Source organism: Gobius niger (assembly GCF_951799975.1).
Source record: "Gobius niger genome assembly, chromosome: 19".
Lineage (NCBI taxonomy): Eukaryota > Metazoa > Chordata > Actinopteri > Gobiiformes > Gobiidae > Gobius > Gobius niger.
The window spans coordinates 22,434,393-22,459,539 of record NC_136870.1 but is presented as its reverse complement, the minus strand read 5'-3'; the positions used below and the strand labels follow the sequence as shown (position 1 = coordinate 22,459,539).

At 43.0% G+C, this 25,147-nt stretch overlaps 1 protein-coding gene and 1 long non-coding RNA gene across 3 annotated transcripts in view; one reads left to right on the top strand and one right to left on the bottom strand.

Moving 5' to 3' along the window:
- The window catches only part of LOC306978673, a 222,654-nt gene extending 197,707 nt beyond the window's left edge, over positions 1–24,947 (bottom strand). Inside the window, exons 1-2 of one of the 2 annotated variants that reach the window (XR_013793910.1) lie at positions 24,840–24,947; positions 24,533–24,614 (exon numbers count right to left, since the gene is read on the bottom strand). This is a non-coding gene — a long non-coding RNA (uncharacterized lncRNA). Of the gene's footprint in view, positions 1–24,484; positions 24,615–24,839 lie in introns of those variants that run through there. The other variant, XR_013793911.1, reaches the window with a different exon arrangement.
- On the top strand, positions 14,914–18,001 carry LOC306978505 (zinc finger protein 503-like). Its single transcript, XM_079577054.1, has 2 exons — positions 14,914–15,518; positions 16,479–18,001. The coding sequence occupies exons 1-2, from the start codon at positions 15,291–15,293 to the stop codon at positions 17,733–17,735; spliced, it is 1,485 nt and encodes a 494-aa protein (XP_079433180.1). The 5' UTR covers positions 14,914–15,290; the 3' UTR covers positions 17,736–18,001.
- Positions 24,948–25,147: the final 200 nt, after the last annotated feature.

Genomic DNA, 25,147 nt, shown 5'->3' with positions numbered 1-25,147 from the left:
TCGCCTCAGCTGGAGGAGGTGTGCGTGGATCGGGAAGTCTGGGCATCTCTGCTGAAACTGCTGCCCCCGCGACCCGGCCCCAGATAAAGCGGAAGAAAATGGATGGATGGATGGATGGATGGATGAAAACTTTGTACAATGTTCAGCTTTTTCCTCGCATCAAAAACATACCTGGAGCGGTATTTTGAACCACTCTTCTTTGAGTAATCTTCAAATCTTCTCCTGAGGTTATTCTTAGCCGCCTCCTGAGGTCCTTTGTATCCAGGAAATGCTTTCCTCACCTCCCCATCTCTTGCTAAGCTTAATAAGGGTTTCTGCGGGTTTTTGAAAAGCATGAGAGGTCTTTCAATGAACTGTGCCAAAACTAAGGCCTTAAAAGTAATTATAAATCATTACACTGGCATTTAGATTTCTCATTTCTCAACTGTTTTTCTGTGTAAGTTCACTTGAAATATAATTATATGCACAATTATATGTAGACACCCTGTTAATCCTTTCACCGCTTCACTACAACTTCACTGCATTTTTCTCCTCTTTATTGAAACAGCTGCTCAGCAAAAGGGAGCAAGGGGGGTGGCAATGGCTTATGGACTAGGTCACGTGAAAACCAGGAAGTGAAACTACTGGATATTTTGTTCAAGCTGTTTTACTAGATCAATATTGCATTTTTACACCAACAAAGTGTAAGATGGTGCTTGACATAATTACCAAATACCTGAAAAAGCAAATTCCCTCTATAACGTGAAATGCAAGAGCCTTAGTGTTGCTTGCTATCAAACTGAAACGAAATGTATATGTTAAAAAAGAAAATAGCAAGTCTAATCACTGCTTGTCAGATTTCAAAAAATTGCCCAGGCCCGAGGTGCAGAGTGAGATGACAAGCCCCTGCGTCCAACCCTCCTCCCCGACGGGCGTCTCTTCCAATTTGGAGGCTTCAAACCGCAACATGTTCCCGCCTCCTGCCAATAATAACAACTCATCCCGGTACCGCGGCACCGAAACGGAGCCGGCAGACCACGTACAGTTGTCAATCGGCATCTGTCTCTCCTCTCGCAACGCTCGCGACTTGAAAGAAACAGTAAAGATTTGACGAATGTGAGTGGACAGAACGCTCCAGAGACGCAGATACCGAGTGACAGCGCTGGCAGGTCGTCTGAAGTTTGATCTTATTTGTCAGGGCTCTTCCACTTTGTCTTTTAGCTCACTCTGTCGTCAGTCATTGCCGTAATGGTTTTGCAGGAGACAACCAGAAGAGATAACGTGTAATGCGTGTTCACAGGTTTAGTACAGGGGATGATTCAGGCATCTCAATATTAAGGCAGAAGCTGTAGCCATATATTAGTGGGCTTCAAAGTTGATGGAGGTGTTTGCACTTGTTTGTTGTTCAGAGAGAGTCAGACAATCAAATCAAACAACAGCCCATGTGTGCCTTAGTATTTCCACTTATTTGATTTAAAGCAGTACTAAGTAACTTGTTTACCTTAATAAATCCTTTCGTAGTCCCTCTGGGGGTAATACAAGTCTTTCATCTCCCCCTGGTGTCTCCCGCCAGAAAACCACAATTGGAACTTCGCTGCCACCGGGTTGGAGTCACTAATGGATTCCTGAAGAAGAAGCTAATAGGCTAACGGGCAAAGCTAGCTGTGGGCTAGCGCCACTTAAACAGTATTTACAGCCAAGTTTGAGTGAAACATGGGGACTACCGGTGAAAACTAGCCTTTTTGCTAATTCGGGTACATTTACATTGTCCTAATGTTCATTAATGTACATTGTCCCACTTAAAACTAAATAAATAAATGTAAAAAATGATCTCCATAGTGTCATTGGGTTGTGAGGCAATGTACAATATCCCTCCCTCCCTTTGTCTTTTCTTTTTAGCGTAGTATTATTTACTCTAACGGACAATTAATGATGCTACGACACCTGCAGTGGCGCTTATGGCCTCTAGGGGCATGAGTTATTCAATATTTCTTTAAAATTCCTTATTTACCCAGTATCGGTAAAGGTAAGGAATGATCAACAATCTGCCATTGTTGCCGTTTGCCATAGCTCAGGATGTAGAGGATGAGCAAAACATTTAGCCCAAAGTGACTCAAAAAAACAAGCCACACATTTAAGCTTTTAATATTTCCACCATATTGTGCTCAAAAATATAATGTATGCGCCTGCGCGGACAGAGCTTAAATTGGAAAAGCCGGGTTTCCTTATTTGATCGTGTAAACAGGGGATTTGAGTTTCCCGATTTGTCAGTGACATTTAATCAGCATATCCCGAAAACTGCTAATAACCGGGAATTTCGAGCCCTTATAAACAAACTCAATGAAAAGCAAAAAAAAAAAGCTTAGGTTGCAAGTTATTTTCTGATAATAATGCGGTTTAGACCAGTGTTGCCAAACGTGGGAAAGAGGGTGCTGAGAATCGAAGGTTGATCCAATATTGTAGTGAAAATGACTTAAGTGAATATGACTGAATACTGTATGATGCCAACAGTTAGCCTGTCACGCTAAAATAACACAATAAACAAAGATCTTTCCATCCTGTATCGCTTTGCAAACCTGACGTGTATCTGTGCACAAGTCACTAGTTTTAAGTGCAAATGTTTCCACAACTTTCATACTTTTCCGCGAAGTCTTAAATCACTTCCGCTGTAAAAACATAAAACCATTTTGGCATTTTGAGATCTCCTGAGCTCCCGTCTCCATTCTCCCGACCTGAATCTCCTTTAAACTCCGGCTGACAGAGACGCAACCATCATCTTTGCTTCCCGATCGCTAAGTCGACAAATGGAGCGGTAAGTGTCCGACGCTGTCTGCCTGAATACCTCGCCCGCTTGTCTCCGCCCGACCGAGTGACACTAATTCCCGAATGAAGCGCTCCTCCCTAATCCGGCTGCTGAGAGGTGACAAAATCATTCTTTAGGCCTACTTTGGAGGAATAATCTGCCCATTGCTTGGCTCTCATCCCGACCTGAGCACTGTCAAAACACACTACCTGTACAGCCCAAGACAGCGCAGAGAAGAGATTAGAGACCTCAAATTAAATCTCGATGAGGGAAGGCATTAGCGCTACAGTAGAGCCGCAGAGGCTGTCTTAGCATCAGCGCAGCGTAGGGGGTGGTTTTTGATTTGTTGCACATATCGACTACGTTAAACCAGGCAAGTAAAAGAGCAGGAGTAGAGATTCCTCCTCAGATTCTGTCCCCAAATGTCAAAAGTTCAGGTTTCCTTCAGTGTTTTCCCGTTATGGGCACCATTTGTTGGACTTTTGAAAGATATTCGCCATCTTTCGAAATGAACCTTTGACCATATGAAAGAAAGCACTGTTTTTGTTTGTTGTTCATCTCTTAAAGGAACAGGCCACAGTTTTTCCATACTGAGATATGTCTGAGCTTAGACGAGTTGATACGTACCTGTCTGGGCTTTGTGCATGCCCTCAGCCACGCAAAACGACCAAAGAAAGTTGTTAGCATTTGGTTCCTCTCCCAGCATATTCCTATAGCTCCAAACAGGGTTGAAGTTAGAAGCAACCAAGCTCTTCCACAGGCACGCACTCAGACCAGACAGGTATGTATCAACTCGTCTAAGCTCAGGTAAAAACATATCTCAGTATGGAAGAACTGTGTGCCCTCAGTCACGCAAAAAGACCATAGATATTGTTTGCATTTGGTTCCTCTCCCAGTATACTCCTATAGCTCCAAACGGGGGTGAAGTTAGAAGCGACCAAGCTCTTCCACGGGCACTCAGACCAGAGAGGTACACATCAACTTGTCAAAGCTCAGGTAAAAACATATCTCAGTATGAAAAAATCATGGCCTGTTCCTTTAAGACCTATTGGAAACCATACGCTGTACTAAAATCTATGACACACACGTTTTCTTTAGAGTTTGGTGTGGATGCTCCCAAACTCTGGAACCGCCTCCCTCAAAACATTAAAGCTCCTCCAACACTAGAAACGTTTTAACAGCTCTCAAAACTGTTGGCATCGAAATCAACCTGAGCTGCATTTTTGCTTTGATGTGTCTATTTCTGTTTATTCCTGTTTGTGAACCACTTTGGGCACATATAGCGCTGATTTGAACATTGATCTAAAATCAGGGAAGGCAAGTTTGTTGCTTGGTGGAGGGGTGATTTTCTTCATTGCACTGGACCCTCCAGTTGGAGGTCGAAGTAAAGCATCACTTTGCAAATGCCATTGTAGCTACATCTTACATGGCCTAAATTGGAGTTCTGCTAAGAAAGTTGGAGGAATTGACAGTATTTTTCACATTTCTAGAGTACTTTAAAGCAGTACTAAGTAACTCATGCCCCTAGAGGCATAAGCGCCACTGCAGGTGTCGTAGCATGTTGCAGTTTTTTACTCATTAATTGTCCGTGAGAGTAAATACTACGCTGACAGAAAAGACAAAGGGAGAGAGGGATATTGTTCATCCAATTCCACAATGGAGAATTTTTTTGTCACTCAAACTTGGCTGTAAATATTGTTTAAGTGTCGATATCCCGCAGTTAGCTTTACCCGTTAGCCTGCTAGCTTCTTCTTCATGATTCTATTGTATATATTGGGACCTCTGACCCGTAGGCAGTGAAGTTGCAAGTGTGGTTTTCAGGCCAAAGACACGCAGTCATCCCCCAATCATCCCATTAACAATTGTATTACCCCCCCAAGGGACTACGAAAAGGATTTATTAAGGTAACAAGTTACGCATGCTGAAGCCAGTTTCAAAACAGAAAAAGGGTGATTTAAACCACATAACATCTTACCCAATAAATTACAAGTACAGTATTTATTCTACTACACACATTTTTAATGTTAAGTGGTTCACCTCTTCTAACATCTGACTGTAACTTCACTGGGAGTGGGACGTCTCCAGCTGGTCACCACGGAGATGTTGATTTAAAGGCAGGCAAATATTTGGTCCTCATCCAAACCCATTATTGGATTATTCACTGCAAAAAATATCCTTTTTCTTTGTTGAGCCAGTCATTAGGAGCATGTTTTGTATTCCTGGTATAAACACTATAATCCAATATTATAGTGTGACATCAAAGATATGTCGAACACTTGGTCAAATAAACCACATGATCAATCTCAGATCAAGGCTGTTAATCAAGCTTATTTACAATATGCATGTTTAAAATATGTGTATGTAGATATACTATACATTACTATAACTAATTGTAAGGTATCTGTGGCCTGCACTTTTCAGAAAATCTTGTTGCAAACCTGTTTAGACTAAATGTTTCTTGAAGCCATGTCTCCAACACGTTCTTACTGTCACGGAAACCTGCCACATGATCAAGCTCAAGGTTTTAGCAGCTCTGCCTGAAGTTTGCACAAAGTTGTGAGGGCCGTAATATGGCAGCTGTCGCCTCGAATCGCGGCGTTAGCACTGAAGCTAACTCCGACCTGCCACGCAGTCCTCACCTACTGTCGAACCGCCCCGTAATCTCCATCCGCTTTACCTCCGCGCGGAGCTCCGGACCGGCTTTGGCTAATCGAGGAGACACGCAGAAAAAAAATGCCTTCTCCTTTCTCCCCTCGCCTTCCGTCATCCGCTGCCGCGCTGACTGACTTCCGGCGCGATACCGCAAGTTTGACAGTTGAGCGCTTTGCAAATGGAGTCAAAGAATCCGACGCGAACAGTGGAGGAAGGGGGGAGATCACAGAAGCAGTCAAGGTGAGCCGACTTAGAGGCTTCTGAAGTCTCACGTGTTTGAGCTGTAACTCATCGTGACAACTGTTACTGTTCTTCTGCTGGTTTAATACGAGGCCTCCTTTGCTCTCGCTAAATTGCAGGGCTGAAACAACGCAAGGAGGTACATCAATATGTCCTCAAGCAGTGGAGCTCAGTGGATCTCCGATATTTCACGCTTGGTACCACCTCGTAAAGATATCTGACCTTCCAAGTGCCGCCAGAGAGCAATTTCAAATCATTAACAAGGATATATACAGTTGTGCTCAAAAGTTTACATACCCTGGCAGAATTTTAGTTTTTTTTTCTACTAATTTTCAATGAATGTGAAAGATAACACAAAACGTTTTTTTTTTCACTCATGGTTAGTGGTTGTGTGAAGCCATTTATGGTCAAACAACTGAGTTTGCTATGTTTAAACCGTAATGAACAAAGAAAGTGCCAAAATGACCCTGATCAAAGGTTTACACCCCCAAGTTCTTAAAGGAACAGGTCACCGTTTTTCCATTTTGAGATATGTTCTTACCTGAGTTTAGGCGAGTTGATACATACTTGTCTGGTCTGTGTGTGTGCCCGTGGAAGAGCTTGGTCCCTTCCAACTTCACCCCCGTTTGGAGCTATAGGAATATGCTAGGCCAAATGCTAACAGCATCTTTGGTCTTTGTGCGTGACTGAGCACACGCAAAAAGACCAGACAGGTACGCATCAACTCGTCTAAGCTCAGGTAAGAACATGTATGCAAAAACTGTGGCCTGTTCCTTTAATACTGGGAATTGCTCCCTTTAACATCAATGACAACTTGGAGTAGAATAATTTCAACCATTTTGCATTTAAAATACCTTATATTTGAGCAGCATCACCTTCGTGTTTGTATAAGCTACGCAGCGGCGGAGTGATCTGCTAGAAAATAGTCCCTCAAAATGCGATCATTCATGTGATGCAAGGTCAGTTATATTCCAAAAATTATTCTATCGACACAGACATTTATATGGTTAGTCTGGTGTTATAAGTGATTTGCCTCAGGTGCTCTGTGGAGCGGGTCAGACTGTTTTTAATGCAGGCTAGCTGATAACATAGAAATGCGCTAGCCTAGCACAAGCCTAGCGCCACGGAACTCTTCAAATATAAGAACTGCATGAATTACAAAAAAATATCTCCAGGTACCAGCAAAACTCTGGATTACTAGGAAATGAGGCCCTATGTCAAAACTCCTGAAACATCCCTTTAAAGTAGTTGAATCTAATCTCTTTGCTGCAATAATGAAGCTTTGTATGGAGCAGAATTCCTTTAGTATGCACTGTTTGGCTTGAAAACATGAAAAACAAGTGTCCCCAAAGCATTTAAGATTGATTGAACGGTGCGCCGCAATCCTTTAACAATAAGAGTTAACCTGACAAAGACAATGAAAGCACAGAGCTGTGTACTTTTCACTAAATGTCACATTATATCGCTCTCTGTTCCCCTCTTCTCATTCCTGTTCCCCCCGAGTTCTTGATGTCAGGCTTTCGACTTGAGCTCCCTGCAAATGATGTCGAATTTTCGAGACGGCCGAGAACGCCGCGGCGCAGTCGAGGAGAACCGGCGTGGCTTTTCAGCGTCAAAAAACGTCTGGTCTTGGAAAAAAAAAAAGAGAAAAAAGAAAAAAAACATAATACCCGTAATACCAGTCGACACTTTCTTTCCATCACCTCTTATTCAACATCCCTCCGCTCTCGTTTCGCCCGCCGATTTTCATGTCACATTTTTTTTTTGAGCTTTGAAAGGCAACTCTTGGAGGGGGGAAGGAAAAAAAAGAAAAAACGGGAGTCTAATTTTCCCGCTCTTGAAGACATGCAAGGTGTATTACCATGCCATCAAGGTGCAATTTCGAACCGCCACTCACTCCGGTGGAAAGATCATAGACTCCTAATGTCACTTGTCGAGCTTGACACGGCGAACTTCTTGTGAAACCAATTGACTTGCCGCCATTTACTTGTCACATTTTTGAGCCCGAGCGGAGGTTAGGTGGTTATAATGACATGGGAGTAGCATAATGTATGCATGTGCGCAAAAGAGGGACGTCTAAATTACAGCGTGAAGCGGTGGAGGTGAGGAGCGTATAGGACGAGAGGCAGCTGTCGCTTTTCAAAATAGAGATTTAGCTTTCAAACGCTGAAAGTCAACTCCTTAGGGTTCCAGTGCAGATTGAGCATAAAGCGGCGCAGTTGCTTAGATTGTCCACATAAGTATTTCTGAGGTGTTTGTCATTCTGTACAATACTGTGGAAACTACAGCAAGTACAGAAATTAAATCTGATTATTTCCCCCCTTTCTTTTGGTGAAGATCCAGTACACAGAGCACTGAGGAGGATTCACTTCACATAAAGCAGTACTAAGTAACTTGTTTACCTTAATAAATCCTCTCCGTAGTCCCTAATACAAATGTTAATGGGATGATTGGGGGGTCTTTCATCTCCCCCAGGTGGCTCTGGCCAGAAAACCACAATTGTAACTTCGCTGCCACCGGGTCGGAGCCACCAATACACACTAATGGAATCACGAAGAAGAAGCTAACAGGATAACAGGCAAAGCTAACTGCGGGCTAGCGCCACGTAAACAGTAAAAAAAAAATATCTCCATTGTGTAATTGGATGTACAATATGCCCCTCACCCTTTGTCTTTTCTGTCAGCGTAGTACAGGGGCATCAAAGTCGTTTGGGTCGAGGGCCGAAATTCAGCCCCCACGGCGGGTCGCGGGCCGCATATATGTATTGTAACGGACTGTGGCCTCATAAATAACGGCTTAAACTTATTGTGCTTTATCAGCCTATGTCACATGTTTCTCAAAGTGCTACATGAAGTCATTATTCATTAACTCCACATTCAATGGCAGTAAGCTTGTAAGTAAGTAGCCACAGCTGTCCTGGGGCAGACTGACCATTTACCACGTGACTGTCACATGCTGTTTATATCCTGATCTCTTTTTATGTCAGTGCCCTCTGCTGCACACGTGTGGAATTCTTTCCTTTTTTTTAATTTAAGCTGCCCCCTAGTGGCTGGTGTGAGCAAACTCCGCACATGAACGGGGTTGAGACTTACTTTTTTTTTGACATGCTCCGAAATTCATGCTCCTCCACATTAAATCACCTTGCATGTGGGGCCTTTACCATGACACATGTGGTATAGGATTGACTCTCACGGACAATTAATAAGTAAAAAAAAAAAATGCAACATGCTACAACACCTGCAGTGGCGCTTATGGCCTCTAGGGGCATGAGTTTACTTAGCTTAAAAAAAGTGCTACATTGTAATAATTTTTCATTCATTCATATTCAAATGTGGAAAGCAAAAAAAAGCAGCACCGCATACTCAAGGAGCCGATCTCCAAAAATACATTTTTTCAATTAAAAATGACATTTTGGGAGAGTCTTCTTCAGATTTCTTTCATACTGTGGTGCAATATAGGAAAATGATCTGAAGATCTGAGCTAAAACGTTATCTTTAATTAATAAATATACCTTGATATACTATTGTAGGCATAACAAGGGGATCAGGAAGCAGGAATTTACTATATTTCTTTTTATGTTTTTAGAGTCATTAAACATGCATTTGACCTTGTGTAGCTGAGCATCTGTGCTGGAGGGACAGATTTTTTCTCTGTGCTAAACTAAATGAATCACAGCGTAAATAAGGTTTATACACATTATATACTACTATACCATTTTGATTCAATTGTGATTACTCTAATTGCTGAGGGTTGACAGTAACGCTTGTTTGTACTCCACAAATGCATTTCCATGAAAATGTGTTACAGTAACATCAAACAAAGCCCACTGTCTTTTGCTCTGTTCACTAAACGCTGTCAATTTTCCCATGGACACCCCTGTTCTTTTGACACCCGTCTCTGTATTTAACCATTATTAATATGACAATTACCCAAAGTGCAAATCCATTTAACACTTAGCCACCTTCTCGGTGCTTCGGATGGAGTGGCTCCTTTGTAAAACCGTTCAACCTCTGATCGCAAAATCTCCATGAAACTAAGTCCACCTCTCTCTTTGTACCTTTGCCGCTATTTTATTCTCGACAAGGCTGAATTTTCTTGTCACTTCCATAGATTTCCTATGCCATTTAAGCTTCATTTCTCTGAAAAGTTGGTGACTTTCTGAAGCTGAAATGATTGGCTCTGACGGCTTTAATGCACGCGAGACGAAGGGACTGACAGCCTGACGATGTAACGCACTATTACGGGCTATTCAACGCACCAGGAGAAAAAGCTGGTGTTATATGTTCAAAGAGAGTCTGCAAAGTTTCAAAGCCAGAAGTATTTTGATCCGGATATGAATGATTGAGCTGCTTTAAGCCACACTGCGGAACATTCCAGGTTACATGATATTGGATTATCAAAATAAAGCATTTGGGAAAGGACCTAATCTAGTTAACCCTCATGTTCTTGCTAAACCTAATATATTCTACACTTTTAAGGCTCATTACATACAGAGAAAACACAAGGTTAACTGATTTCAGATTAGTGTTTATGTTAATTGCTTTTTAAAGGAACAAGCCACCATTTTTACATACTGAGATATGTTCTTACCTGAGCTTAGACGAGTTGATACGTACCTGTCTGGTCTTTGTGCGTGCGCTCAGTCACGCAAAAAGACTAAAGATGGTGTCAGCATTTGGCCCCTACCAATGTATTCCTATGGCTCCAAACGGGGGTGAAGTTAGAAGCTACCAAGCTCTTTCATGGGCACGAACAAAGACTAGACAGGTTCCTTTAAAACACGCTTCAATTGTATTAACTGGATAACAAAGACAACAACCGATAAATGCATTTAAACCTTTCTAACGTGTAAAATTGTTAAAAAAAACATCGTTGGGCTAAAGGATTTGCATGAGTCAATCAAATGAGGTCGTGACAGCCCCTGTGCTAGCTAAGAGTCGGCTCTTTGTACCGACTCTTTTCACCCACAAATCGACTTTTTTATTGAGCACCGCATGTCTCTGAACTATAGTTACTTTAAAGTGATAGTCTGCAAGTTTCAATGTTTTACACACTTAATAGATTGTGTATAATTGACGGCCTGGATCTGAAACTTGAGGTAACATAAGTATTATTAAGTCCCTCCCTTTGCTGATTTCAGGCACAAATCAGAATCGGCAGGATACCATTCGCCCATATATGGTCATGTTTGAAAAAAGTTAAGGGGGGAAAACAATTTGGAGAAATATCTAAACTTTCTCAAATTATTCAAAAACTACTTTAACAAATGCTGAATTATGAATATAGTTTTCTACTAAATGAAGATACAAAGACATGGAGAAGAGCAAAGTGGTTCAACAGCCCACAAATACATAAATAACGGAGAATGCTAACTTGATGCCCTCGGTTGGCTAGCGCTAGCTACAACTGCCGTTTTTTCCCTTCTACTGAACAATCCGCTGTGAGAAAATATCCATATGGGCCCGATATACCCTTGACTTTATTTGTATGTGATAAATAAGTTCATGTTCCACCAGAAAATGGCTCAATTGTGTTTCTCTAAAGATTCTATGTTCCCCCTCAGCGAAGCCACACCCCCTTCTATGATGAGATGCCGTCTGTATCTATCAAGAAAGAAGGGGAGGAGCTTGATAGTTTACTTCTGATAATTCTGTCCCTGCTCTCCTCATTTTGCAAAAGTGCTTTCTGGTTAAAGAGGGGAGGAATTTGACCCCATCTCTCCTCACTTTGCAAACTTACAGACTATCACTTTAAGTCAACAATCAGGCTCATACTTCTGGTGTCTTGTCAAAAGTAAACAATGCTATCGTCACACAGCTTTTCCTCTGTATCAGAAGAAGCTCCGAAGTAAGTTGCTGTCGCTTTTTGTTACTGTAACTGTTGCATGCACCAAGGGGGACGCCATTTTGAATGTTTATATGTTCTTTAGATGTGGGAGCAGAACTGACCACAAAGCTTTTACTGCCCCTTTAAATCACAGCTGACTTGCTTCCCGACCCCGTCCTCACCCTATTCATCCCCGAGATGCCCCCTCCGTGACCCACCAGTCAGCGATCCAGCCCTTCTTTGTCTCAAAAAAACCAATGCATTACAGCAGCCCAAAAAATGTGCCCCCGTTAAGGGAACAAACTCTGGATTCCGGTGCGTGCCACGGCAGCCCATCCATCAAAGCCACAATGGAGGAGCTCTCGCCTGACGGGTGAAATTTATGGTCCCGCTTCTCTGCCATAATAACTCAACACGCCCCGTCGAAAAGTGACAAGCCGCCGCCGAAAACAGGAGCGGCACGATCCGTCAAAAGGGAAGAAAAAAAAAAACACTTGCATATGTTTAACTTTCGCCCAATCAGCAAGACATTTATAGGCTATTGAGTAATAAGGTAAGTGGGCTCTTTGGGTGAGGAGGAATGGGGAGGCTTAATGATTAATGACGCAGACAAAGAAGTGCTTTACAAACGCCTTTGAACAAAAACATGAAAGATTCGTCGGGGGCTTAATCTGCCGGAAATACGGTGGGAAAGTTTGCGTTTGACTTACAGCGCGGTGCAGAACAGATGAAAGGAGGCACTGCGCTTTCCCTACATTTTTATGGACAAGCAAGCCTCAGTTGAAAGCTGAGAACTTCAACAATTCTGTCACTTGAGCTTCCATAGAGATTGTCGTTAGGTCAAAGAGAGTCCTTTTATGTTTAATCCAGACTGTTTTTTATCGCAATTGGATCTGACAAAGTCCAAAGTCTTGCAAAACGCAAAGTTTGACACTCATTGCTCTCAGCTCAAGAACCAAAATATTATGTGTAGGAAGTGTAAAAAGAAGCAAGTCAATAACCACCAAAATTCCACGATCCATATTTAGTCTACAGCACAGCTTCCAGTAACATTAAAGGGCATGTATCAGCGTTTAACCATGTTGTTATGCTATTTCAAAAACACCCCCAGAGTGTCTTTTGGCTTCATTCACGCAGTTCTCCGCAATCCTCCTGAATCTTCCTGTCTGAGCAGTTGCTCCGCCCTCTGCTGGTGAACGACTGACTTGCTCCGCTGTGTCGTCAGAGCGGAAAAGAAGTGCTCGACGTCTGTAATGTAATGTCTTACTTCTATGCTTACGGCCTGATTTTAATGTGATGATTTCTGTCGTAAGAAAGTGCCTGAAGCGTCCGCGCTGCCCCTGCAGGGGGCGTCTGAACAGATGTCATGTTTGCTCTGAAAGCTGTGAAGAAGGAGCTCTTTCTCACCTACTCTGGACACCTGTTCTTTTTTTCTTACCTAACGCTAATGTACGCGAGAAAAGTGCGTTTGGTTGGAAGGAGGTACAAGACTTTATTCAACCTTCCTAAAGAAGAGGCCACTCGCCAGAAGTTGGAATTTCTCTCCAGGATTCAGCGACTATCAGCCAAAATAGTGTTATTCTGTGACTGACTCTTGATGGATGTTTGGTGAACCTTCACCAGAATCAAAGTGGATTAACTTTTATAACCAACGTGAGTCTCATTATGTAAACACCCCATGGACCAGAGCAGTGAGTCAATCCAAACACCTGTTAGCATGTGTGTTAACCATTTATGAAGCTGTGTTGCAGATGTCAACTCCTTATAACTGCTTTTGCTATGGTATTTACATTTCTACAACGGTAAAGTTGTATGAGCAGAGAGAGGGGCCGGAGTTAACTGAATCCAAGCATTTTGTCTTCCGGGTCGGAAAATACCTCCAGAAAATACAAAAATGAGTGCTCCATAGTGGTAATGGTACAATATATCATATAAATGGCGATGCTTTTGGGATGGCTAAAATAGCATGATACAGAATGGGCAGCTCACCAAGGGTTTTGTAGTGTAGTGGCGATAAGTGGTATTACACCCCCTCCCCTTTTACTTCATATTTTGAGCTTGAATGAGTGAAGTGGAGCAGAGAGAGAGACGGCGGTGACAGATGACAAACACAACGAGGGTCGACACATGACACGAGTGACAAGGACAGAGGCTCCGCGCGGAAACAGAAAAATCAATAAAGGCTTTGACACAAAATCATGTCCAACTAATGTTTTCTTGTGGCTGTGGCACAAATGTAGGCTGTACTTGTACTGCAATACGTGAAATACAAAATGTTGAATCTAAGAAAATTATGACATGACTGGGGCTGGATACAAATGATACCAGGATACGTTATCGGAATTCTTTTTTAGGTACTACTGGTATCAAAAAAAATATAAAATATCGAAAGAAGGTATACCGAAAAAGTATATGTCTCTAGAGACCAAGTTGTGATGCTGTTGGTCCAGGGACAACCTTAAAGGGACTATATGGAGTTTAAAAATGTTAAAATTACGTTTTCAAGCAATGTCCTAGTGTGTAGAATGAGCTCAGACCTGTTCACCACAACCGCCTCTAAAATCCTGCTCTGTCACTCAAAAAGGTGTTACTTCGGGTCAGCTTAATACAGAATGTGCAGTTACGCGTATGACCTGAGGTGGCAGTAGTGAGTAAAATACAGAAATTTAACCTCTGACCTTTAACCGCCTTCAACCGAGCGCATTCTCTCCAGTTCGCCTTTACCCAAATCTAAAAGCTTCTTGACTGGAGCTCTCAGCCTCTGTTTTGTTTTTGTCGCTTCTTTGTTGCGTTTCCATCCTCGTTTTTGTTGCTATTTTGACACTTTTTTTCAAGAAGCTTTTAGACACTGCTGTCAGACTGTTCAACACTACTGTACAGTAATGTAAAAAAAAATCTTTGTGTAAATCATTTTAAGCTTTGTATGTCACTTTGCCTGCACTAAGACTGAAAGAATTTGCACTGCTGACATTTTTTATAGTCTAGTCTAACTTTATTTCGTATTATTTGCATTAAATGTATATACCTTATTTGCTATTTAATTGATTGCACATTTCCCATCTTCTTCTTTTTTGCACACTCTGAGTGTCTCTTGAGAGCTGATTTAACAAGTGAATTTCTCCATTGTGAAATCAATAAAGGATTATCTTATCTTTTTGTATAAAGTTGGTCACTTGTTTAGAAATGGTGCGTTTTGAAGCCTGTGTTATGCTCAAAATGCATTGAATAAAAACCAAAAACCAATGTAGTCCAAGTAGAAAGTGTTTTTCATGGACAACATTCATTCAAATCTGCCCAACGTCTCCCTTTAGATGAATAAACACGCTTTTAACTTGCAGACACGGCTCTGTTCCTCTGTGGCACGACGCATGCGCCTTTTTACGCACGCTCCTGGTATAAACCTGCTCTTTGGCTACGCTGCTGCTAGTCGCGAAGAGGGAGCATCGCTGTCCTCCGTGTCTCCAGCCGAGGATCTGATCTGGAGGACTAGAACGGAGCGAGGGGCGGAGTGTTTGAGCGTCTCTTTTTGTGTGTGTGTGTGTGTGTGTGTGTGTGTAGCCACAGCCCACGTAAACGCCTCGCTCTCGGAACCCGCAGCGCAGTCCTCCCCAGTCACCAAGGATGAAGGAATAACGTTGGATCTCACTTTGCTTTGGTCTTCTTTTTTTTCCTGCTTCGCTTTTGGGGGATTTACAGTTGCTTCTTTTTTTCTCTTTTTGGGGGTCGCTTCTACCACTCTTCTCGCCGATGTGATGAGCCTTTTCACTCTCCCCACGCCGTCCGCCGGGTCATGAGCACGTCCCCAGCGGTGTCTGTCCTCACCAAGAGCCCGAACAACACAGCGTGGAGGAGGAGCGGCCGCGGTCCCGTCCAGAGCTCCGTGTCCCCAGCGGACCCCCAGCGCCAGGCGAAACGAATCCCGATCAAGGTGCTCAAAATGCTGACGGCCAGAGCGGGGCACATCCTCCACCCCGAGTACCTCCAGCCGCTGCCCTCCACTCCGGTCAGCCCCATCGAGGTAAGGACCGTAACCGCTCTGGACGCTGGGTAAAAGGCGCACGGGACGAAATGGACGTGGGCGATTTTGGTTTTACGCACGGAATTACTCATTTGTTTAAACTAGACATCGCCTTTATGGACGCTACGCAAACGACTTATGGTCTTCCAAACGCTTTGGTACTTTGAGGAACATATAAATCTCAGCTCATAAAAAGTAAACCTCAAAAGAAAACGCCTCTGATATGTTTTCCATTCCGTTTGGAGACTTATAATCAGCGTTTATCCCTTTTTGAATGTCTTATGGTCGACACTTTGAAATAAAAACAAATGTAGCGTGTTATTCCGAATAACGAGGCCATGTGGCGGATTTTAACAAGGATTTTTACAGCTTTATGGAAAGGGAAAACTAGTGTAGGTCGACATTGGCACACAAAATCAAAAGAAGTGTTAATGCATACCATGGCACAACCAACTGCGCGCGTAACGACACGAACTGCTCAGGATATTGTTATACCGTCTGTCGCTCTGTTCGTGTGAAATGCTTTTTGACTAAAGTCTCAGCCTCAGCCTGGTTACGCCTGAAGTGTTCATTTGTTGGAAATAAGTGGCTGTTTCACAAACGGCACATCCATAAACGCCTTGTTAAATGGTCTGACGCTGTAGTGGACACATTTACGCATATCTGGGCACGTTTTGCCCACAGCCCTGTAATGTCACCTTACATTAATTCCTCAGTTTAACCAAATACCAAAACGTCACTTTTGGTTTCACGCGTAAAGCAGGTCTGTGCGTAATTGTTACAGTCGGTGTGAGTTTGGTGCTTTGATGGCGCGCGGGTTCCACGTAGGCTCTTTTAGTGACACGGGACGGTCCTAAATGTCACTGAGCTTTATTTCTCAGAGGGGCGCTTGACTGTCTGATTTGGGACATTTGCATCACTCTTAAGTTAACGCATAGTGTTCTGCTTGTTGTCCCGCAGCTTGACGCTAAGAAGAGTCCTCTCGCGCTCCTCGCCCAGACCTGCTCTCAGATCGGGAAACCGGACCCACCCTCCGCCTCTAAACACTCCTCTGCGGGCTCAGGCTCCAGCGGCTCCGGGGACAAAGATAAGGCCCCGCTGAAGATGAGCGACCTCGGTGCCGAGGACAAGTCCAGCTTTAAACCCTACAACAAAACGGACAAGAAGGAGTCCGGCAGCGCAGAGAGGAATGGCTTTCGTCTACCCAGCGCAACGTGCCAGCCTTTTACGCCGCGCACGAGCAGCCCCAGTTCTGTCACGTCCGCGTCTCCGGTGCCCAGTGACACCAAAGACAAGGAGGAGAAGAAAGAGGACAGACCAGACTCTGTCCCAAGGACTGCGGCAGAGGACGCACCGAAACCAGCGCCCACGCCCCCCACCTCCTCCTCGAGCAGCACAGGCCTGGGGCTCGTGGCTCCAGTGTCTCCATACAAACCGGGCCCGGGGCACGTGTTCCCACTGCCCGCCGCGGGGATGTCATATCCCTACGGCTACCCACAGCCTTTTCTCACCCCGGGAATGACCCTTGACCCCAAGTGCAGCGCGAGCAGCAGTGGGCTGCTGGGACAGTTCGCCTCTCTGGCGGGAGGAGGGAAGGGGAGCAGCCCGCTGGCAGGGGCCTCTCCCCCGGGGCTCGCTCCAGGACTGTGTCGGGACCCGTTCTGCCTTGGTTTCCACTGCGCGGGGCTCAGCAGCAGCGCGGGCTGTGACTCTGTGAAAAGTGGATACCCGCTCATGTACGCGCCTCCTGCCGCACACGCGCCTCTGCACTCTGCGCACTCTTTCCCTGGACACGCGCTCTACTCCTACGGCCTCGTGCCCAACGACCCGCTGCCGCACGCGTGCAACTGGGTGTCTGCCAACGGCGCGTGCGACAAGCGCTTTGGCACATCAGAGGAGCTGCTCGCGCACCTGAGGACGCACACGGCGTTCAGCTCTGACAAACTGATACCGGGTTACCATAGTAACGGCTCCTCGCTCGCGATGGCGGCTGCAATGGCGGCCTCGTGTCACATGCACGTGCCCAGCGGTAGCCCGGGCGCGCTCGCGCTCAGAGGCCCACACCACGCGCTGGGACTGTCTCGGTATCACCCGTACTCCAAGAGCCCGCTGCCCGTGAGCGCGCCCGGGGCGGTGCACGTGCCCCCGCCGGGTCCGTACTACTCCCCCTCCCCGTACTTCCTGGGACAGAGACTGACGCCAGCGCTTTACCAATAACACGGACTCTATTTATTACGTTAGCTCCAGTTTGGATTATTGTCACGTGGCAGAGCTGGAGTCCAGAGGTCACGGGGTCACAGAGCCTGGATTATCACAGATTGTATTTTAATAAAGTTATTTAAGTTTATCTGGAGATTATCAGAGTGAAATGTTGCAGTGAAGGAGGATCTGAAGCTGCTCTTTGTTCAATGAGGCCCAGGCCCAGAGATGCTTTTCTAATTTAAGAACTTATTGTAAATGTATTGATTTGAAACACAAGTAAAATTTACATTCAACTTATGCCTTCACTTCATCTTTTATTTAACAACCAGAAAATACCTTTGAGTGTTTTTGATTTGATTTGATTTTTTGTGGCGCTTCAACAGAGGTTTACACATGTGTTATTTATGTTTGGGTCTTACAGTGGCAATGAACACTTTTGCCAAACCATTATTTTAAAAAGAAAAAGTTATAATTTCACTTATTGGAAATTGTAGCCATTTGTTGCAGCAATGAAACAAGATTAAAGTTTACATTTGTACATTTGGAACGAGAAGGAAAACAATAACGAAGCCCAGAGCAGAAACATTCCCAATTGGCCGATAGGTTTTAATGTTATTATATACAATAATTGCAGTCAGTAAAATGAAAACAGAAGATCTATTGTAAAAACATTGGCTGGACATTACTGCTCATTACCAGGGTGTATAGCGCCCCTCGATGGTGGTAGCAGTTACTACAACAACAACAACAAAAGGCCTTAATGTGTCAAACTGAACCCAGTGCTCACGGCAGGTTATTAAACTCTCCTCTTAATCTAAACTATGGTTAAATAAAAGCGTCCTTTCATTGAAATATCTTATCGTTCAGGTGACATTAAGGCATTGAACAGAGCCTGTAGTTTAGCGCTGAGGTGAGGCAGCTTTGGCAACCATCAAAATGCAGCTTACTTGGTTTATGGCAAATATCTCTGTCATTACTGGGTCTATCCACATGAAACAAAAACTAGCACAGAGTTTAACGTCTCCTCTGTCAGCGCAAATTAATGAGGTTTAACTCTTAACCCCCACCTGAACCGAGCGCATTCTCTCTAGTTTGGCTTTGCCCAAATCGAAAGCTTCTTGAAAATAGCGACAAAAATGACAAGAAAACAAGGATGAAAACGCAACAAAAACAATACAAAAGTGACAATAAAAGCCATAAAAGAGCAAAAAAAAGTGACGAAAACAAGTGAAGAAAGCACAACAACAACAAAACTAACAGAAAGCCACTAAAGAGCAACAAAATGTGACAGAAAAGTGATGAAACTACAGCAAAAAAGGAACAAAAGTACCAACAATAAAGTTTTGCCTCATATGCCTCAATCTGTGGCCAAAGATAATGCACATAATTACAGCTGTTTGTAGATTTCCTCACTAAAATAACAAGCTGACACTTAAAGAGGAATTACACGATCAAGACTGATTCTTTAGCAGGGATTTTAATATAATTTCAACGCCCAATACCACAGATAACTTCATATTTAATTCTCAAGATTAGCAAATACTCCATCAAACCTGAGTAGAAGTTGGATACAATGTTTATTGTATTTTTAACAAACCTGTGCAGTAAAAACACTTGAGTAACATCAGTCTTTTCAATGAAGTTTAGCTTTAATGCCAGTTGGAATCATCCTCTCTGTTTTATCGACACAATTAACTGAAAGCTTTCAACACATTGAGGGCGACACTGTTTTGGGGATTTAGCTGTGAGTGCTAACAATCCAGACCATTTTTCATGATATTTGCAGCACCACAGTGTATTCTACGTTATACAGTAGCTATGGACACATGCTATGGCGTTTGAAAGACGAAACTCTAAGCTCTCTGCAGGTGAAAACAGTTCTCAGTTCATGAGAAATCTAAGCTAAACAGAGGCTAAATTTGATAAAAAATCACAGATTTCTTTCTAGATTCAGAGATAACGAGGGTTTTATGCAACTTTCTCCTTTCTGATAAACTCCTCTCTCCTCTCTGGACAGACCCTAACGTTATGGGAAGGGGCAAATGGCTTAATATATATGTTTCAAGTCCATTTTCCACGACACGTTTTGATACAGCGCATGTATCGATCTTTTTATAACGTGTGCATTTAAACAGCCTGGTGATTGAAGACTTAATCAGGATGTTTCTCAGCCGTCCTTGGACCGATTACAACCATTTAAAAACAGCAACACCACGCCCCCTCGGACTATAAAAAAAGACAAAAGAAATGCCACAAATATGAAATGTCCAGATCATCAAGTTTTTGATCGTCATTTATTGAAGTTCTGTTCATCACAGAGCTACCAAAATCACACATAAGGTAGAATAGAGTGACTAGTTTCGCAATAAAATAAATAAATAAATGTGTGTTAATGCCCCCAAAACACCCTGTTTTTGTGCAAAACTTTGCTGAACATGCGATAATTATCCAGTGTCATGCTTGTAAAATTCCAGGTGAAACTTTTCGGCCAAAGTACCACAAAGGGAGTCACACAGTTTTTGCTACGACCCTAGACTTTCCCATCGAGAAAATGCCACGAGAAGTGATATTAAGAAGTAAACGTTCCGATCCATGACAACCACCGTGTAATACGTCAGGGCCAAGTCCCAGTCCTCTCCTTGGATTTTCAAATGCCACCCACGTCTCAGAACAAAAGCTGATGTAAAGCCATGATTCACGCTCCACACTTGCATTACTCCATCAAGCGATAATCCAAAAAACGTGAAAACTTTATAGACGCCCTCGTGGATTTTTAATATCGATAAATCGCACAGGCAGATCTTCCCCATCTGTGGAACACATGACCATCTTTAACACATCAGACTCTCTCCAGTTCACTCTGTTATGTCAGCTGTGTTCATAATCCAATCAGGACAATCCCACTCTTCCATAAACATCACTTTGAAATGACTTCAGGAGGAAATGGCAGCCATTAGTCTTTGCAAACAGGTCTTCCATCATTTCCCAAGATGTTCCAAATGGCCGTCAATTTTTCATTTCGAAAGGTAAATGTTTTGTGTAAATTGACTCATCGGCAGGTTTACTGTTTTAGCGTTGGAAAAAGGGCTGATTTTGGGTGTCAGGAAACCGTAACGCCTCATTTGAAAGCTAAGACCTACTAAACTAGTAGGTTTTCCTTGTGTTGTCGTCACTTTTTATGTTATTTTTTCATCTATTTTTGCCACTTTTTGCTCCACTTTCATCCCTCCTTTTATCACTTTTTTGCTCTACTTCCATCCCTCTTTTTATCACTTTTTTGCTCCACTTCCATCCCTCCTTTAATCACTTTTTTGCTCCACTTCCATCCCTCTTTTTATCACTTTTTGCTCCACTTCCATCCCTCTTTTTATCACTTTTTTACTCCACTTCCATCACTCTTTTTATCACTTTCTTGCTCCACTTCCATCACTCTTTTTTTTATCACTTTTACACTCCACTTCCATCACTCTTTTGATCACTTTTTTGCTCCACTTCCATCCCTCTTTTAATCACTTTTTACTCCACTTCCATCACTCTTTTTATCACTTTTTTGCTCCACTTCCATTGCTCTTTTTATCACTTTTTTGCTCCACTTCCATCACTCTTTTTTATCACTTTCTTGCTCCACTTCCATCCCTCTTTTTATCACTTTCTTGCTCCACTTCCATCACTCTTTTTATCACTTTTTTGCTCCACTTCCATCCCTCTTTTAATCACTTTTTTGCTCCACTTCCATCCCTCCTTTTATCACTTTTTTGCTCCACTTCCATCCCTCTTTTTATCACTTTTTTGCTCCACTTCCATCCCTCTTTTTATCACTTTTTTGCTCCACTTCCATTGCTCTTTTTATCACTTTTTTGCTCCACTTCCATCCCTCTTTTTATCACTTTTTTGCTCCACTTCATCACTCTCTTAATCACTTTTTTGCTCCACTTCCATCCCTCCAGTTATCACTTTTTTGCTCCACTTCCATCCCTCCCTTTATCACTTTTTTGCTCCACTTCCATCCCTCTTTTTATCACTTTTTTGCTCCACTTCCATCACTCTTTTTATCACTTTTTTGCTCCACTTCCATCGCTCTTTTTATCACTTTTTTACTCCACTTCCATCACTCTTTTTATCACTTTTTTACTCCACTTCCATCCCTCCCTTTATCACTTTTTTGCTCCACTTCCATCGCTCTTTTTATCACTTTTTTGCTCCACTTCCATCGCTCTTTTTATCACTTTTTTGCTCAACATCCATCGCTCTTTTTATCACTTTTTTACTCCACTTCCATCCCTCTTTTTATCACTTTTTTGCTCCACTTCCATCCCTCTTTTTATCACTTTTTTGCTCCACTTCATCACTCTCTTAATCACTTTTTTGCTCCACTTCCATCCCTCTTTTTATCACTTTTTTGCTCCACTTCATCACTCTCTTAATCACTTTTTTGCTCCACTTCCATCCCTCCTTTTATCACTTATTTACTCCACTTCCATCGCTCTTTTGATCACTTTTTTGCTCCACTTCCATTACTCTTGTTATCACTTTTTTGCTCCACTTCCATCACTCTTTTTATCACTTTTTTGCTCCACTTCCATTGCTCTTATTATCACTTTTTTGCTCCACTTCCATCCCTCTTTTTATCACTTTTTGCTCCACTTCCATCCCTCCTTTTATCACTTTTCTACTCCACTTCCATCGCTCTTTTTATCACTTTTTTACTCCACTTCCATCACTCTTTTTATCACTTTTTTACTCCACTTCCATATGTCTTTTTGTCACTTCATGTTGCATTTTTATCCTCGTGTTTTTTTCGTTTTTGTTAACACTTCTTTCCAGAAGCTTTTAGATTTGGGTAAAGCCAAACCAGAGAAAATGTGCTTAGAGGTTACTCAGAGAGGCATCACTTAAAAGCACTATATTTGTTTGCAAAACGACACAGCGTTTATAAGAAAAGTCCAAACTTTTTTTGGAATGATTATTTTTGGCGTCACCATTTACAGCACTTCAAGTTGTGGTATATTCTGCCCATTATTCACTCCATAAATCACTGTGTTTCCTCTCGCTTTGCCGCTGAAAACCTCCTCTCTCCACAAACTCTGTAAAAGAAGCCGTCATTACAGTCGCCCTAATGCATTTATCCGCAGCTGCCTGAAACACTGACGGAGGGGACTTTTTCCCCCCCCCTTCTCTGTCAACGCCGAAATCCGCTCTTTCAAAGCAACAGTGGCCTCTTGTCTCTCAGCGCGCCGCCGTGCCCTGTAATTTCCCACCCCACTGACAGCGGCCATATTGAAAAAAAAAAAAAAAAAAACTGTCAAAAACGCGGCGGACTTTGTTGTCTTGCTTTGAGCGCGGTGATTAATGACTTGTGGCTTGCGTTGTCGCGGCGATGGCTAATTTACTACAGGCTGAAAAGAAGGCAATGAAAACCGACTTTTCTTTTGGCTTTTGCTTTTTTTTTCTCTCCCCCCCTGCAGAACTTCGCATGTGGAAACGCTTACTGACAAACGCTCCGAGTAAGATGAATGGCCCAGAAGAACAGTAAACATATTGTAATTTAACTGTTAAAACGGATGACATGTTGGTATTGTGAGTTCCTCCCAGTGTACGTGCTCAGAGCGAGGGGAAAGAGCGCCAGGTTTTTTCGGGGAGGGATTAAACTCATGGAAGAGGCGCATGTGAAAGGCTAGATCTGGCAGCCATGTGTTTACAGCGTGTTTGGGGTTAAGGGAGAGTGAGGGTGACGAGGCGAAGGCAATCGGACGCTTTGTTGGAGGGGAGGAAATGTCAGGACACAAATGTAAGCCTGTGAGTCTGATCTTTGAGCTTTACATTCAGTCAGGAGTTTAAAGGGACATCTCAGGATTTTTGACATAGGGCCTCATTTCCTAGTTATCCAGAGTGTTGTTGATTTCTGTAGATAATTATGTATACCGTAAATGCTCTAATATAGGCCTTTATTTACTCAAGCACATCGAGGGCCAGGCCTTTATTGGAACCAGGCCACAATTAGAGACAGGCCTTTATTTCTATTTGAGCAAAACAGACGACCAGGAAAATGAAGAAAAACGAGATTTGTGTCCATTTGAACCTAAAATATTAGGTTCATTTATTAACTATCATTGTAAATACTCTCCCAGCGGCTGGAACATTGCCTTTTATTTCGTCAGGACAACAGGAAGCGTTTCACAGCTGTCACATCAATGTCACTGCAGGTTTCTGTTTCGTTCTTACCACGGACCAGATTTTTTGTTGTTATCTTGTGTAAAAGGCGAGTTTAGACGGAGCGTTTGTGTTTGTGATCGATTATAAAAGACCTGAGAGATGACGAGACGCTCGCACTGATCGGAGGAGTTATTTTGAGGCGTGGGACTGACCTGCACACGGAGCAGCTGGACGTGCTTTGAAGACGCGATGGTGACTTTATTAAAACCCTGGAGGGTCACACATTTGTTGTCCTGTTTCCAAATACAGTCACAGAAGGTTTGAAAAGTGGCTAAGTCTGTGTCAAAGTTACACTTGGATCAGCTCCTCTCCACAGCGTTCCCCCTCAGCCGGGGTTCCCGTTTGTTTACTTCCTGCACCTGAGTTATCATTTACATGAGTATGAGACAAATTCCTAACATGGGGAATATTTCTACCGCTATAGTTTCTAATAATAGCCCCGGCCTGTTTTAGAGACTGGCTTTTTTTTGCCTCCGCCAGCAGCGAACCCGGCCACTGTTAGAGACCCGGCCGCTAAAGGAATACAGGCCAGTATTAGAGAATTGACGGTATTTTAATTCATGCAGTCCTTATATTTGAAGAGTTTAGTGGTGCTAGACTAGTGCTAGGCTAGTGCTAGGCTAGTGCTAGGCTAGTGCTAGGCTAGTGCTAGGCTAGTGCATGTCTATGGTAACTAGTAGCCTGCATTAAAAACAGTTTGACCCAAGCACAGTGCACCTGAGGCAAATCACTTATAACACAAGACTACCCATATAAATGTCTGTGTTGACTGAATATAACCACTTTGCATTTAAAATAACTTATATTTGAGCAGAATCAGCTTCCTGGTTGCAAGCTACGCAGCGGCGGAGTGATCTGCTAAGTTACCGGATCTACAGTAGTTTGCTAGTGCATGTCTATGGTAACATGCATTAAAAACCTCTTCAAAATCATGGGGTCGTCCTCCAAACGTTGCCAAATCTGATTTGTAGAAAGCTCCTTTGTGAATTCCACGTGTAGTAATGCCGGCCGCAGGTAAACAAACTACTGTATATCCAGCACACCAAAATAAAAGCAACACAGCTCGTTTCATTGGTTAGTTCAGCAGGTACTTGCAACATTACAAGAATATAGCTAAATACACACATTATAAGTTTTGTCTGTTAATAGTTAGGCAGAAAGAAAGTTGAACTAATGAACTGCTGAACTAATGAATAAGATGATGCTTTTATTTT